This window comes from Mauremys reevesii, linkage group 7 (genome assembly GCF_016161935.1).
Source record: "Mauremys reevesii isolate NIE-2019 linkage group 7, ASM1616193v1, whole genome shotgun sequence".
NCBI lineage: Eukaryota > Metazoa > Chordata > Testudines > Geoemydidae > Mauremys > Mauremys reevesii.
In genome coordinates this window covers 18,235,082-18,251,693 of record NC_052629.1, presented here as the reverse complement: position 1 = coordinate 18,251,693, position 16,612 = coordinate 18,235,082, and the positions used below count along the sequence as shown (strand labels likewise).

General features: G+C 37.9%; 1 protein-coding gene across 14 annotated transcripts in view; it reads left to right on the top strand.

Annotated features, from left to right (window-relative positions):
- ATE1 (arginyltransferase 1) overlaps window positions 1-16,612 on the top strand; it is a 160,655-nt gene that overhangs the window by 68,491 nt on the left and 75,552 nt on the right. For 13 of the 14 annotated variants that reach the window (XR_005582743.1, XM_039481165.1, XM_039481169.1 and 10 more), the window contains 2 exons: window positions 9,297-9,478; window positions 15,480-15,579. The exons of the other annotated variant lie outside the window; for it this stretch is intronic. Coding sequence is in view for 12 of the 13 variants with exons in the window: in XM_039481165.1 (XP_039337099.1) it covers window positions 9,297-9,478; window positions 15,480-15,579 (282 nt within the window). In the remaining variant the exon portion in view is untranslated. The remainder of the gene's footprint in view (window positions 1-9,296; window positions 9,479-15,479; window positions 15,580-16,612) is intronic. 14 annotated transcript variants of the gene reach the window in all.

Here is a 16,612-nt window from a genome sequence, read left to right as displayed (position 1 = left end):
ACTTCCTGGGACTGTTTTACCCTTTTCCCTGCCTGTTTTTTAAATTAAAATGTGATACATTTTCAAAAATATGTTCAACTAATCTATTCAAACTAAATAAATACTGAATTTTGTTACTTTTTTTCTTTCTCATTATTTCCTGTGCTAAAAAACAGCAAACAAAACTGTCAAATGAATTCCACTAGATAATAAAATAAGGATATATTACCACAGGTTAATGAATGGCTAGTGGTGAGACATGAATTGTTCAATTATAAACTATGCTGTTTTCTGTGAGTCTGAGGGCTTGGCTACACTGGAGAGTTGCAGCGCTGGTGGTGGGTTTTTTACTGCTGCACACTTACACACCACTCCACACACTTGCAGCACATACAGCGCTGCATCTCCTGGCTGGCTGCGCTGCTGCTGCTCTCTGCTTTGGTATATTGCTATTGCAGCGCTGGGTGATGCAGCGCTGCTGCCAGTGTGGCCACCAAAAGCTCTGAAATGGCCTCCCCAGAATTTTTTTTTAATGCTTTTTAACTAAAGAACTCGTTGTTTTGTTTATGATGCTCTCTTTGTTTTGTTGTGAACTCTGGGCTCTCCCCTGCTGCTCTAAAAAAAAACACAGCAGCTGTTGTTGTGAATGAGGCAGGCAGGGGATGAATGATGAATGCAGCTAGTGTTGCTTGAGAGAGAGGAGGGGGAGGAGGAGGGGGAGGGAGGAGAGTCTGTCGGAGCTCTGTCTGCAGCTGCTGTGCAGGCTGTTTGCATTACGAAAGAAATGGTCAGAAAAATGGATGCAGGAAAACAGGCAGGGGACTCACAAAGCAGGTCTCTCTCTCTCTCTCTCTCTCTCTCTCTCTCTCTCTCCTCTCTCTCTCCCCACCCCACACCTCACCCCCCCCCCCCCTTTGAAGCACCCCAAGCACCTGAATGCTGCTCATAATGCTCATAATAGCACACTCAAATGCACCACTCCCAACACTGCACTGGCTGGCAGGTGTCTGTGCACAGGGGCCTGTCCCAGTGCCCACACAGCTGTGCTGCACAGTAGCTGTGCACAGCAACAGCTGCTGCAAGCCAAGTGTAGCCGCCAGTGTCTGTTAACTCAGGGTACAGCACCCTGTGAGGGGGTGGGTGTCTGAAGCCTGGGGATGGTACAAGATACCAGCAGCTCTTGCTGTACCAGATGGCCTGGAGCCAGGCCACCCAACAGTTTGTACCATGTTCTGCTAATCTAGGGTTGAAGCAAGCCCATCGCCTTTAAAATACCATAATAAAAATAACCCAAATGTTAGGTCTTGTTTGAAGAAAAGTTAGCATTCAAGGTCATTTGCCTCAGACTTGTGAGGGCCTGGGGTTTTAATAATATTGTATAGCCCTTAATCACAGCATACCTAGTTGTGTTGGGATTCTCTCTCTCAGCTTGAGGTTTAGCTTTTTTTCCCCCTCTAGTGTTTTTCTTTTTAATGTAATTTATTAAATGAGGAAAAAACACTATTAGCTTTTAAAATTCTTATTTTTTTTCACTTGGACCATGCTGTCTTTAGACACCATCTTTTTAAAACCCTGAAGGCATAAATATTTTAAACTGCGTTACTAAGGGAATACTATTTCTAATGTCAGACTGTTTCCACAGAGTGCTTTTGACCTTCGATTTCTTGACTCATTAATCTTAGAAGCCATGGCACTTTTTGTAGTAATCAGAATAACTCAGAGTTTTTGTAGAATAAGAGTTAGGGTGCAGTGTTTCTGGTAGATGAGGTGAGCCCTGTACGGTATGTCTTAATCACCTGGTGTCAATTATGGTGTACTTAACATAGCGAGTCCCAAACATTGTCCCAGAAAGACTTCAATAGTGCAAGGTTCTGTGCACCCATTTCTTGAGGGACAGATCAATGTTTCACATTGACTTTGTATTCTAGATCTGTTGTACCTCAAAAGCCACTAGATGGAATTTAATACAAGTAAGACATCAAGTTCAATGGAGTTGAGCATTCACTAAGATATTGGGGAGCCTGGGGAATAATATGTTACAAAAGATTACTGTGCATGAAAGGAGAAAATGTGTAAAATAAACTTGATTCGGTGAGGTTTTGTTTAATATAACGTAGATTCCAGAACACTTTTCTGGAATTATTGGCATGCCTGTAATACATTCATTGTAAAATATAATTTGTTCATAATATTTTACAATAATTGAATTGGTGGGAATTAATAGTGGGAATACTTAAGGTAGAAATAGTAAATACTGTACTTGATACCTGTGCTTCTTTTGCGGAGGTTCGTTGATTCGTTTTGGTTGAGATGACTTGAGATGGCCTTTTCTCCCTCTACTCGCTACCATCTGTGCACACACAGGCATTCTTTTACTCCACAAAACAACTGCACATTAGCTGAAATGTCATTCTATATATACACTGTGCTGCTTGTCATTCTATTTACCTTTTTTTGAAAGTTCAACAAATCGGGTTGGACAGTTTTTAACTTCAGATATTTAAGTTTAAACTTTTTTTGCATGTGGATAAAAGCTTATCCTTCCAACTTTACGGCTTCACAGAGATTGACTTTTTAACCTGTGAAGAAATTAGAAGCAGTTTAATTTACAAGAAACACAAGTACTTGTTTCTGAAGCTGTGTAATGCAAAAGCGTAATACAGTATTTTCTGCTAAATTTAAGGTACTGGGATGTGACTCTTCAAATAGAAGTGCACCTTTATTGCACCTCTATTGGTGGAATGAGATGAAAATAGAAAAACGTATTGCTCTTAATATATTGAGTGTATTTCAGTCCATGTCTTCTTGCTGAGGGCCTGATCAACATCTGTTGCCAAGGTGATGTGCATTCTGAGTGCATGCAAGGGGCAAGAGCATGATGCTCCGACAATGCTGGAGCAGTGGAACATAACAGCCGGCACAAATTAGAGCAGTTTCAATTTTGTTTTAACTTGAAATAATGGCTAAACTAACTCCTGACTGCTTGCAGAAAGTGCTAAGAGCTCTGGTCCGCATGAGAGCTGGTGCTTAAGGTAGTGTTGCTTTCTCTTGGAACATATATGTGAAAATAATCCCTAATGAAGAATTAATCATTAGATCTAATATAGAAATAACTCTGACATATGGTTAAGGTTTTAAAATTCTGAATTTATTTACTTTAAATGATTCTTTTAAAATACAAAAATCAAGGTTTTTTGTCTTTGAGTAGCTGCTGCATGAACAAATAGTTTATATAAGGAAAAACATAACTGATATAAGATCTGCATAGAAACAAGTCAGTGTATATGCACTATAGTTTAAGGTCCACATTTTCTATTGATGCACAAGCTGTCCTATTTAGAGTTAGGAATACCACACTGCAGTTATTGGTTGCAAAAGCAATTGGTGAAATCTGTGCAAGGAGAAACATCTGAGTTTTAGGCTGTAAAATCTTGAAATTGTTCCATTTAGAGGTTTAATTTTGACAAGGTTATTTCATATAATTTTTTTTTAAATGGAGGAATATTTGGAAAATATAGATGTAGGGCATGCAGCTTTCATAAATAAGATTTTAATCTTGCTTGTGTACTCCAATCTTAGCTCTGGTTCAATGCATTTAGTTTGTAATGACTATAGCCAAATACTTTCTCTTGTGCCTTTTATAAATGGTCATATTGTAAACACTACTTGCATGGTCTTTCTCATTGGAATTACTTGTTTGGTAAAAGTGACTGAATTGTTCAACAAGTCAGTTGAAATTATTTTTGCTCATGTGACTAATTTTTGACATGTGGTACCGATCAGAATAAGTTCAACTGCCCATCGTCTATTCAGTCTAGGCTATGGTATAAAAATTCTTCACTTAAACTCACCTTCTGTTGTTGTAACGTAAAACAGTTGGCAATAGAAGGTAATATCAGATTTATTGAGTGAAAAGCAGTTCTTTCTAAAGAACTTGTTGTCCAATGAAAAACATGACAGGATGGATAATTAAGTTGAACACTCTGGAATTCAGGATTAAAGGGAACTAGATGGTAAAGAAAATGGCATGCCAAAATTAGTTGTACAATACATTTTAAATTAGAAGATGTTTTCCTTCTTAGTTTGAAGAACCAGTCTCTGGCTTTAGATACTTACCTAATCTGCATACTAGACTGCCTGTACAAACACACAACAACAATAAATTATATCCCTACAGCCAACCACCCTGACCTGCCCACTCCCTAGAGAGCTGAGAAAAAAGATCAGCTCTGAAGATTCTTCTGCAACAAATACTTTACAGTTTGAAATTCTCCACTAGTTACTCTGAATACTCTAAATTACTGTAAACATTAAGCCTCTCAATACCTGTCTGAGAACAGTATTGTACCAATTTTAAACATAGAAAAACTGAGACATGGAATTTCTCTGACCAAAGTCACATAACGAATCACTTTTGTTACTTGGAATAGAAGTCAGGATTCCTGACTTCACAAACTAGTACTCCCTCTATTCCCTCTATGTAAAAATACATTTCATTTTTCTGAAAACTTGGAATGCCCAAATATTACACAAGGGGCGAAGAGGAATAGCTCAGTCATTTGAGCATTGGCCTGCTAAACCCAAGGTTGTGAGTTCAATCCCTGAGGGGGCCATTTATGGAACTGGGGTAAAAATCTGTCTGGGGATTGGTCCTTCTTTGAGCAGGGTGATTTGACTAGATGGCCTTCTGAGGTCCCTTCCAACCCTAATAATCTATGATTCTATGAAAGGAAAACCATGTATTTGTGTGTGTGTGTGTGTGTGTGTGTATATATATATGCATCTAGACGTTAGAGTAAGCAGATAATATCCTATATTGCATTTGTACAAGAGTTGTTTAAGCGTAATCTTCAATTATCTTCAGATACATGATAGGATGGTTCTAGAAACAGTCATGTGCTGACCTATTACTATCCTTTGTTCCAGTTCCTTTCAGGTATCCTTGGGGGTGGAGAGGCTCTCTCTTTAGCCAGATGATATCCAAATGGAGGGGTCTCCCAGGGGTTTAAGTAGACTTTCTCTTGTGGGTGGAGACCCCCTCCTTACTTCTATACAACATCCAGCTCCAAGATGGAGTTTTGGAGTCACATGGGCAAGTCACACGTCCATGCATGACTCCGTTTTTACCAGCCAAGCCACATTCCCGGGAAGGCTCAGATGTGGATTGGCATCTTCAAGTTCATTGTTGGCTTAAGTGGTTTTTGATTGGGCACTTAATAAGCTTTCTCAAGAAGCTTACCAAATGCTCTACTAGGCTAGTTAAAATCAAGCCAGTACACAGCCAATATTCATAACTTCAAATACAAAAATGATACACGCATACAAACAGGATAAGTACATTCAGTAGATCATAACCTTTACATAGATATGTTACATGGCATATGTAGCCTAAAACATATTCTAGTTATGTCACACGTGCAATCATAAGCATATTCCATAAAGCCTTATGGGGGGGCACCGTCACAATAGGGTAACATGTTTGTTGTGTCTCAATGGAACCACATCACATTTGCTCCATTTAAAAGTAAAAAAAGTGTTTGACTGAAACAGCACAAGTGACCAATAAGGTAATTTTGGATGGGACTAAAGAATGAATAGCCATCTGTCTCTTTCTGTGCCCTCAGTTACACATGTGAAGTTGCACTGAAAGCAATTGCTGTAACTTGACATAATTTTAGGTTTGCACTTAAGTCACTGAGGGAGCATGGGCTTTCAGACTCTGTTACTAGAGCATATACATGACTCAAGACATACAGGGAGAAAGCTTGAAGGGAATTGGGTGCCATGTTTACATGGATCGTAGAACTGCATCTTGCTGAGGACATAGCTTATGAGACTCGAGTACTGCATGTTGTGTGATTACAGATGATTTGTGCATGTCCTGTGGTGACAATATGGACTTGTGTACATTAACGTTTAGTTTGCAGCAAGCCGGGGTGTGAATCTATCTCACAGTAGCCTGTTGCATCTGCCTGTTCAGGTGGACCTTGCTGATATGCACTTAGCAGTTCATTATTACACTTTGATCTGCCCTTCTTTGAAATGGGAGTGGAATAAAGCCCACTAATGAAGTGTTAGAGTACATCAGCAGGGTTCCCAGGGACAGTTAGTGCACAGCAGGCTATTGTGGGGTAGATGCTCACCCCAACTTTTCATGAACTAAATGTTTGTGTAGACAAGCCCCCAACTTGTATTTGGCAGTGTGGGATATGGAGTTTTTCTAATACTGCTGTATATATCTGGACATGAGATCTTGGTCTCTCCTTCATCATAGAAGAAATATGCAATTCTGTATCATTTGGTAGGTGTGGAGCGATCGTGGAACCATCAACATTGAATGTTTTCTGTATGTTGTTACCTTTCTGATATTGAGGTATGTCTTTGTCCTCTTGCGCTGTCTTTTTTTTTTTTAAGAATAAGAATAGCGTCCATATTTTATGGTAATACTGTTGTTTAGAATCTACACCCTCTCTCCCATTGCTTAGGTAAATACAGTCTCAAGGTATTTCAGCGTTCACTGTTTTAAAGGATAGTGATTTTAACTGTAGCAACAGTACAACGTGGACTGCTTAGCCTCTTCAGAAGTTACAGAATTGTCTTGTTGATCAGTTTTGTTGTGAGCATGAGACAGGATTGGTCTGTATTGTGTTCTTCCCCTCTCCTCACACTTTTCTTCCAATAACCGTATTCTGAAAGTAATATATTAAATGAAGAGGCATGAACAAAATCTTGTCCTGCATTGCAGTTAGTTCTGGGTTGATTTGGGACCATATTCAAAATATTCTTGTCATAAAACCATAAATTAATCCTCAGAAATCCTGACAATTTGTAGTAAAGCAAAAAGTGTTACTAGAGTTTAAGTATTGTACTCTAATATTATGTATGAGAGCACATTGCCAAGATTGTTTTCCTGTTTGTTTTTTGAACCCTACAAAGCAGAGTACTCATCTTCAAACTTTGTGCTTCACTGAACTTGGCACTTTTTCTTGAAAATAATTTTACAATGGAAACCCTTGGTAAAATACAGAAAGCATTTTAAAATGCAAATATTATATTGAAACGGTGTAGCAGTCTTATTGACAGTAAGGTATACACAAAAGGAAGAGAGTACGAAGTAATAATTAAGGTTCTCATAGTAACAGTAACCCATATTGTACAATATATTCATGTATGCATTTAACAACCTAGTTAGCAACACTCTTTGGTAAATAGATGCATGAGTCAGTGTTGCACCTGTATCCAGCCTTCCTCTAGGGGAAATATATATGTGTTTAACAACATGTGGGAATCTGAGACTATGGCTACACTGTCTCTAACTCAGGGGTTCTCAAACTGGGGGTCAGGACTCCTCAGGGCATCCTGAGGTTATTATATGGGGGTTGCAAGCTGTCAGCCTCCACCCAGGCTCTGCTTTGCATCTAGCATTAATAATGGTGTTAAATATATAAAAACATTTTTTTTAATTTATAAGGGGTGGGGGTCCACTCAGAGGCTTGCAGTGTGAAAGGGGTCACCAGTACAAAAGTTTGAGAACCACTGCTCTAACTATATTAATGCAAACAAGGTACCTTGTAGTTCTGTGCTCAGTGTCCACACAGGGGAGTTACAGAACAGCCCTTTGGTGCACACTGCTGTTTATTCCCCTGTAGTCTGAACAATGGGGCAGTGTAGACAAGCCTTGAGATGAGGTCCTCAGAGTCCTACTTCTGAACATTTTTGACTTTTCCAAAATGGGAGAAGCAAAAAATAAGTCCCAAAATAGTTTTAAGAATAATAATAAAAAAACCTCAAACCTACGCATTTAGACAGAATTGTTCATATTAATATAGCACTCTGTGCTATGCTACATGATTACACTATTGAAGCCTTGAGTCAGTTTGTATTATTGAAATTGGTAATCTATACCAGCAACTGATCAGAAGAGGACTACACCTCTACCTCGATATAACGCTTTCCTCAGGAGCCAAAAAATCTTACCGTGTTATAGGTGAAACAGCATTATATTGAACTTGCTTTGATCCACCGGAGTGCACAGTGCGCCTCCCCCCCAGCACTGCTTTACCGTGTTATATCCGAATTCGTGTTATATCGTATCGCGTTATATCGAGGTAGAGGTGTATGTTGGGTTTTTTTCCCATCTGAACAACAGGATTACAGGTGAGGTTCTTGTTATACAAAAAGGGGTTTGTTCCAATAATCATAAAGCAGATATAGAAGGGTAAATCTAATCTCTTTCCAGCAACTCTGCAAAACTAACATAACATCATTAGTTCAAGGATGTGCTCCTATATCATAGCTTTTTCTGACACATTCTTTGATCCCTGTAGGACCTATTAAATCTAGAAGGTGGCTTTAAAAATTAAGGTTAGATCCTTTATATATTGCACAAGAATCATTACATGTATTCAGATCCTTCATAGCCATTTGTTTTATTTAACAATGCGTGATGTTAAGATAAGATTGCACACTTTCTTTCTTTGAAGGGAAAAGAATCAAAACAGACCGTTCCTGCTTTATTTCTTGCTCCCCATTGCTAATAAACTAAAAACATTGCTTACAATTCTAAGTGCTTAGTCCAACAAGAATTATTTGCAGTCTTCTGTTAAACGCTATACAAGACTACAAAGCTTAAATTTGGTTCTTCAGCACCCTGATCTTACATAGAATTTTTAGAAAATAAATTCTTAACAGATCAACAAGAGAATATTAATGAGTGGAAGAAATATAAAGCATTTATAAATACCATTTAAATATTTAATACCTATATTAAATAACACACACCTTTGGTGGCGTGTCCCTTATAAAGGTAGAAGTAGGAAAAGACTCATGGCCATATCATGGAAAAGCATTGTTTGCAACCATGCTTTAAATTGCACATATAATAATCTGGGGGAAAAAAACCAGATAATTTTGAATGCTCATAATTTCAGCAGAATTCCTTTTCTGATGTTTGGTACACAAAGTTTAGACTAATGATCATGACTATAGAGAGAATCATGCATTGACACCATCCTGCAAGCTATAAAGCTAACTCTGTGAAATGCATGTTTTTCAAAACAGGAATTGATTGTCCATCTTATTTGATTTTGATACTTTAAGATTTTAGGTATTCATGGAGACTTCACATTGCATTATTGTTTAATAGTGATAGGGAACATATGTAGCATGGAAGTGGAGGGTCTTCAAATTGTGTGGCCATCCCTTGTAGTGTGGAATAAGAGCTCATTGTGTGTGTTGCTCTCTGCTATCTTTTTTCAGTGTTGTTTATACAGAAAACTTGTTTAATCACTAGTTATCCCCTTTTTTGTTTCCCTTAGGCAGAGAATCCTCCCAGTGGTCCCGATTGTGGTTATGGTTCTTTTCACCAGCAGTATTGGCTAGATGGGAAGATAATTGCTGTGGGTGTAATTGATGTTCTTCCATACTGTGTGTCCTCTGTGTATCTGTACTATGATCCTGACTATACCTTCCTATCTTTGGGAGTCTACTCTGCATTAAGGTAAGAGGACAACATTTCTGATCTTCAGTTAGTAATAATTGATATTTGTTCTTACATTTGAGCTTGTGTACCATATTTCAAACCAAATTTTATACGGAAGATATTAAGCAAGAGTTTCTTGTTTAATTTTGATGAGGGAAAAGCTTTTAGGGGGAAAATCCCTGTATGTAGTTAATCGAGATTTAGCTTAAAAGTTCTGAACATTCTCAATATTGTCTACTAGTATTCAAGCAGCTATAAAATTTCCATGTAGATGGAAAATATAGAATTAAATTTAGAAGAGGGAAGACAATATTGAAATTAAAGTATTTTTATTTGCTTCATATTTTTATTTGGATTAGGAAATGGAGTTTTTAAATGAAGGTATTTATTTTTTTATTAATCAAGCTTTATATCACAATAGACTAGATTCTGCCATTCTTTGGCCAGGTCTACACTGCAGACTTATATTGGTATAATTCACACCCCTGAGCAACATAGTTATGCCGACCTAACCCCCTGTGTAGACTGCGCTATGGGGAGAGCGTCTCCTCTTGACATAGCTACAGCCTCCATGGAGGTGGATTAACTATGCTAATGGGAGAAGCTCTCTCATTGGTGTAAGAGCATCTTCACTTAAGTTCTTTAAGTGCAGACCGCTCTTACTCATGTGAAAGTAGTCTTTCACTCCTCAGGTAGTCCCATTGATTTCAGTGTTTACTATGCCTCTGAGTAGTTTTCCGGCAAATAAACTGTTTGCCAAAAAATGCATTTTTCAGCTAAACAAAACTCAAAAATTGATACAAATTCAACAAATAGTTTAGGACAAACAAATTTTTGTCAGGACTGAGATACTGTCCACAAAACAAGAAGAGATGAGTGAGGAGGAGGAAATGGGGTGATGGTGCTCTCCTTATAACTTTTAGCCTAGTGGTTAGGCCACGCAAGTGGGATGTGGGAAACCCCAGTTCAATTCCTCACTCTGCCTGATGTGGAGAAGGTATCAGAACTTTTCTCCCACACTGCAGGAGAGTGGCCTAGCCACTGGGCCATGGGATACTCTGGTGTGGGTGTCTCAATCTGTCCTGTTGAAGCAGTTTATAAATAGCTTTAAATAGTCAATGGAGCTGGGACTTGAACTTGGGTCTCCCACATCCTATGTGAGTGCCCTAATTACCAGGCACTAAAGTTATTGCATCCCTCTGGCCCAATGGTTATTCATCATTGTTCATAGTGGCAATTCATAATGACCACCACCATCTCCTCCTCCTATTGTGTTCATCTAGCCCTTTAAAAATGCTTGAAACAAAATATTTTGGAGAGAGTGAAACATGTTTTGTCTGACCTGGAATGGATTTTTTCAATTCGCTGAAATGTTTTCAATTTTTGGTTTTGTTTAATCTGAATCAAAATTATATTGTTCCGTTATCTTCTGGAAGGGCCAGAGAACTGAAAAGTCAGTTATTCATTCATCTCTGGTGTTTACTATCTTCAGTGGGGCTAATTGATGACTTAAGGACCTGCTGCACATAAATAAGGATGACAAAATCTGTACTCAAGGCAAAATATATCCATTTTATTGTGGACATTATAGAAAAAAAATATTTTTCAGCAAGAAAGCTATTACTGATTGTGAAATGCAAATTATAGAACGTTAGATACATACATTAATATACAATTACCATGAAATTTGTTTATTTTTTTATTTTCTATGTCAGAATTTAAGAAAGGAAGATGATCTATACAGAACATTGGCTTTTATGATTAATAATTAATTACCTGAAATTGATTAAAGAAAAGCCCTGACCACAAATATATGATACCTCAATAATCTGAAGTCTGTGAAATTTAAGAAAATGTCTGGGCTACCAAATGAATGCTAAATTTTCTTTAAAGATCAGTGCTGTCTGGTTAGCTGGTTGGTGTAATTCACTTTAAGTATTAATTGAATTAAAATAGGAGTTCAGTATTTTAAAGCATATTAGTTATTAACTTTTCTTACTACATACTTCATTGAGATATTCTATTAAGAAGAGGAGACAAGACTAAATGCTGATTTAAATGAGACCAATGTCACTTTTATTGATTACCTCAATTTATTTAATGTAGTTAATTGTGGTACTGAACACCAAGGCCCCATCTTAGGCCTGGTCTACACTAGGGGTGGGGGTCGAACTAAGGTACGCGACTTCAGCTACGCGAATAGCGTAGCTGAAGTCGAACTACCTTAGTTCGAGTTACTTACCCGTCCTCACGGCGCGGGATCGAAGTCCGCGGCTCCCCCGTCGACTCCGCCACCGCCGTTCGCGGTGGTGGAGTTCCGGAGTCGACGGGAGCGCGTTCAGAGTTCGATATATCGCGTCTAGATGAGACGCGATATATCGAACTCCGAGAATTCGATTGCTACCCGCCGATCCGGCGGGTAGTGAAGACGTACCCTTAAATAGGTGCTTTACTTTAAGCATGAGTCATTCAGTTGAGTTCCCTTAAGAATTTAAGGACTACTCTTGTACTGAAAGTTAAGCAAGTGTGTACATCTAGTTAGGAATAGGGTGAAAACCTTTTACCAGTAGATTATGTTCTAGTAGACCCTCTGGCTAGGTCACAGTTTTTGATCCACCCCTTCTGGGGTCACAGTTATCCAAATTAAAAAGCCCCCAAAACATCTTAACATAAAACATTCAGTGTCTTCCCTGTTTGATCAGAATTTCTCCCAGGCCTACCTGCCTGCCTGCCTGGAGAGCTTTACCCCCAACTGACTCAGGGCCCTGCAAGAGCCTTCTTGCTCTTTGTATTCTTTACACATACAGTGGCATTTTCCTCGTCTTTGCCCCTTTCACTGCCATGTCCTGCTCTGAGCTTCCTGCTTTTATAGAAACCTCCCTCCAAATGGCTGCTACAGTATACACTGATGCATTCAGTGATACAGTAAATTTATAAACTTCAACCAGAAGTTATAAGTTTTACATAAAAAACTTTCCCAAAGTGTCAATATTATTTAAGCAGAGACCATTACTAGACTCACTGAATACTTCATCAGCCCAAATTATGTTGCACAAAGTTAGGCATCTAAATAAACAGTACCTGAATTTTTCAAAGTTGCTGAACAATGAAAGAGTGCTGTATTTAAAGACTGTTCTTGTATATTTTTGTATGTATCACATTGCATTGTTTAACAATAGATTGACATAGACTGTGCATGTGAATGTTTGAAATGATTTAAATTTCCTACATAATAAATTCTAAACTTTATGTAGGCACAACACATTTTCATGGCTCAACAAGCTAAGAGGCCAGCTTATAAATCATGCTGCATTTGAGGCAGTAAAGCTGAATTCCCAACAGTATTAGAAGGGGCCAACATAGTGTTACTCTTCTTACACATACACGTGCGCACGCGCACACACACACGGTTAGAGAGAATTTAGGAAATCGCAAAGGAACCTGATATTATAAAACCTGTTACCAATTTTACTCTGAGGAGATTGGAACTACATTAGTTTTGTCACTTCCACTATATGCTGTTGAGAATTTATGTTGCTGAGTGTGTAGAAAGGAAGAGATTTGAAGTTGACTAAGTAATGTAGAAACACAACAAAGAATAAGGAGAGGAGTAGAAAGTTACTAGTAAGATATCAGCATTAATGATTTTCACTAAATGATATAAACTGATCAAAAATACACTGAGAATTGCATTATTCCCATTCCCAGAATGAAATTCACCCTCTTTTGAATACCGCCTAATGTCATGAAAATTAACACTTCACAATACTCTAAATTTTTTGACAAAACAAATATATTTCAAGTTCTAGTTCAACTATTTTATGTAGCACTGAAATGCTAGTTAAGAGTTTTATGTTAATTTATTTAATGTGTACACAGTAGGGGTATATAACTCACAAGTATACTGTACTTTTACTAAGTGTGCATAATTTTTAAAAGGTCATACATTGCTGTTTTATAAAAGGTAGTTAAAGGGCTCCATTATCCCTTTTACATGGACTGTATATGGACTGCACAGTTGTATAATATGTAAATTAAAGATGGAGTGGCAGCTTTAACTAAGAATATTCCTGCGTTCATCTGGTTGAATCAACATTCAACATGGTTCCATAAGAAAAAAATAAAATTATAATTAAAAAGATTTTAAAATATAAAGATAGTTTTTCATTTTAAATGCCAACTTTTGTTTAGCAGTTGTTCAGTGGGCCCAAAGTAATCTGAATGGAAATATTAACATTGCTTAAGTCACATTGTAATTACTTTTAAAAGGGTTTATTTTGCTTGTAGTATTCATACTAAGCTCTTAAATGCCATTTTATTTGGCTGGATTTTGAACATGTGCAGCAATTGGTTTCTGTCTTGAAGAGTGGCTTCCCTGTATCACCTCCAGTTGGCCTTGTGTTGCATGTAGTCACTCTCTACCTCGGTTTCTCACCTCACGGTGGGTCTTCTTGGCTCTTTATGCTCTAGTCAGTTCTAGAGAGGTGTCTTAATCCTCCAACCAAGTCACAAAACAAGAAACTAAAGAGTGCCAACAAACAACAAGGTTCTTCTGCCCTTTGTGGCTTCTCTTCAGTCCCTTTCTGGGACCTTTTCCCAGTCCCTGTCTGGATTGCCCTTGTCTTTTGCTGCTCTGGGTTATAGTGCTGGCCCCCAAGCTGCTCCCGCTGGAATTACGCTTTCCCTTCAAGGGGCTGGCTAAGGACCTTACATGAGAGCCTCCTCACTCCCTGTGGTTCCAAGTGCCAGACTCTACTCAGCCATTTTATAAGGCCCAGTGTTTCTAATTAGCTGCCACCCAGCCACTTAGATAATTAACTACTCATGGGTGGAACTGAGTTAGCTCATTCTCCTTAACGGAGCCTATGACAGGTACACTGCTCCTTGTCTCATCTGAAAGGACCAGCCCTCTGCAACCATGTCCAACAATTTTCTATTTGAATTGAATATATGCGTAGGTATAGAGTACATTTAATAAAACACTTGATGCACTTAGTTTCCATTATATGTAAGCATCTTGTAATTTAAAAAAAGTTAAACATATTAGGATCTCAATATCCCTATTAGTAATTGGGGAGGAGGGATAGCTCGGTGGTTTGAGCATTGGCCTGCTAAACCTAGGGTTGTGAGTTCAGTCCTTGAGGGGGCCATTTAGGGATCTGGGAAAAAAATCTGTCTGGGGATTAAACTGGATGACCTCCTGAGGTCCCTTCCAACCTTGATATTCTATGATTCTAAATTAAAAACAAATGTTGCTTATCCCCTTTCCTTCTCAAATACACAGGGACACACAGATCCATTAGACACCGAGAGTGATGAGCTTCCATCCAAGTTTCAGCCAGATGCAAATTTAAACTTTCAAGTTACAAATGTTTCAAAAAAGAGCATTATACTGGAAACACTGACAAAACCTTTACTATAGCAGCAGTGCCCAGTGTCAGGTAATAAAAAGAGAAACTTATTGTGAAGTATTGTGATGCTTTTCTCTCCTAATTTACATGAGGAAGTCCTACAAACAGGCACTATATATGTGAAAAATAGCTTTCACCTCATGAAGATAGAGATATTTGCATATAAATCACTAGAACACACACAATAAAATAAACAAGAAGCTTCTCCTTGAAACATTGATTTTAAAAATGCTCTGATGTTCGCCTGTACTGTTTTAGCCTGTCTCTATACAATGACTGGGCTAGATTTCTATAGAACTCCAATGAGCATGAATATTAACAAGAAACCTGTTAAATGGGTGCCTTTAACCTCCTGTATTTGAATTTCAGATCAGCCAATTGGTAGGCCAAAAATGAGGCTCTTTTGCTTGAAATGGTGTTTTGACTTTTTGTGGTTTTGAAATAAAACTGCTTTTGAGTTTACAATTTTCATTCTTTATTTGACTAGAGTTTTGTCCTTTACTTAAGCCAAGAGTTAGGGAACTGTAATGTAATTCTTTTATAAAAAGGGTACATATATCTATGAAGACTTGCATTCACAATTTATTCCCTTTTCTTCACTTTCACAGGGAAATTGCTTTCACGCGGCAACTCCATGAAAAAGCTTCTGAGCTGTGCTATTACTATATGGGTTTCTACATTCATTCATGTCCTAAAATGAGATATAAGGTAAAAGTGTGTTTTTATTACTATATTAGCATATTTCATGCTGTTTGAAATGTCTGACTGTGATCATCGTACTAGTTTATAATTCTCATACTGGATTTTAACATGGATTTCGCAGGGTTACAGTTGAATGTTGGCTACTTTTTAACTTGGCTTAAGAGTTAATTTCTTTTGCAAATTTATTTGTATGTGGTATTTATTACAAGTTGGCTTAACATTTCTTTTGCTAGGAGACGTTTTCAAGGATGTCAGATATCAGTATGTCATATGATTGGTTACCTGGGTATCTCAGATTTGCAATATGTCATGCAGTGTACTCTTGTCTTTCAAAAAAAAAAATCACATGTGACTGAATGTGGAAATGTTGGGCAACAACAACATACCTGCATGGGTCTTGGGTATGCTTGAGTTTCTCCCATTTCACTTTTTGTAATAGGGACACAGGAAGTGCTGTACTGGAACAAACCCAGTGGGCACCTAGTTGAGTATTGTGTTTCAGATAGTGTCCAGAAGCAGATTGCTCAGAAAAAGGTGCAAGAATCCCATAGTAGAGAGTTTGGAATAACCAACCCATAAGAAATTTCTTCTTAACCCATGTTAGTTTAGATCAGCGTATGTCCTAAAGCATGAGGGTTTTTGTGCCTTCTATTTTTGGTGCTCTCATTATCTCTATGAATATAAGTTCTTTTTTGACTCCTGCTAAGCTGTTGATCTCAGTTTTGTTGTATGTTTCCCAAAAAGTCTACAGAACAATGAAACATAGCAAAATAAATGTGTCGTATTAATACATTTCTTTTGCTGGCTGATCTTTTTCTAGCAGCTTAAAGGAATACAGCTGAAGGTAAAAGGCTCATTGCCACTTCTTAATAGATATGTGTTCAAAAATAATGAATGTAAAGTTTGAACGCAGTCAGAGGTGCATTTATTTTGAACACTAATTGATAGAAAGGTGCAAATAGACCTGCTGAGATTTCAGTTTCTGATACGAGGGCTCTCTAATGTCTAAAAAAGCTTGTGAGCTTTCTAAGCTGTCTAA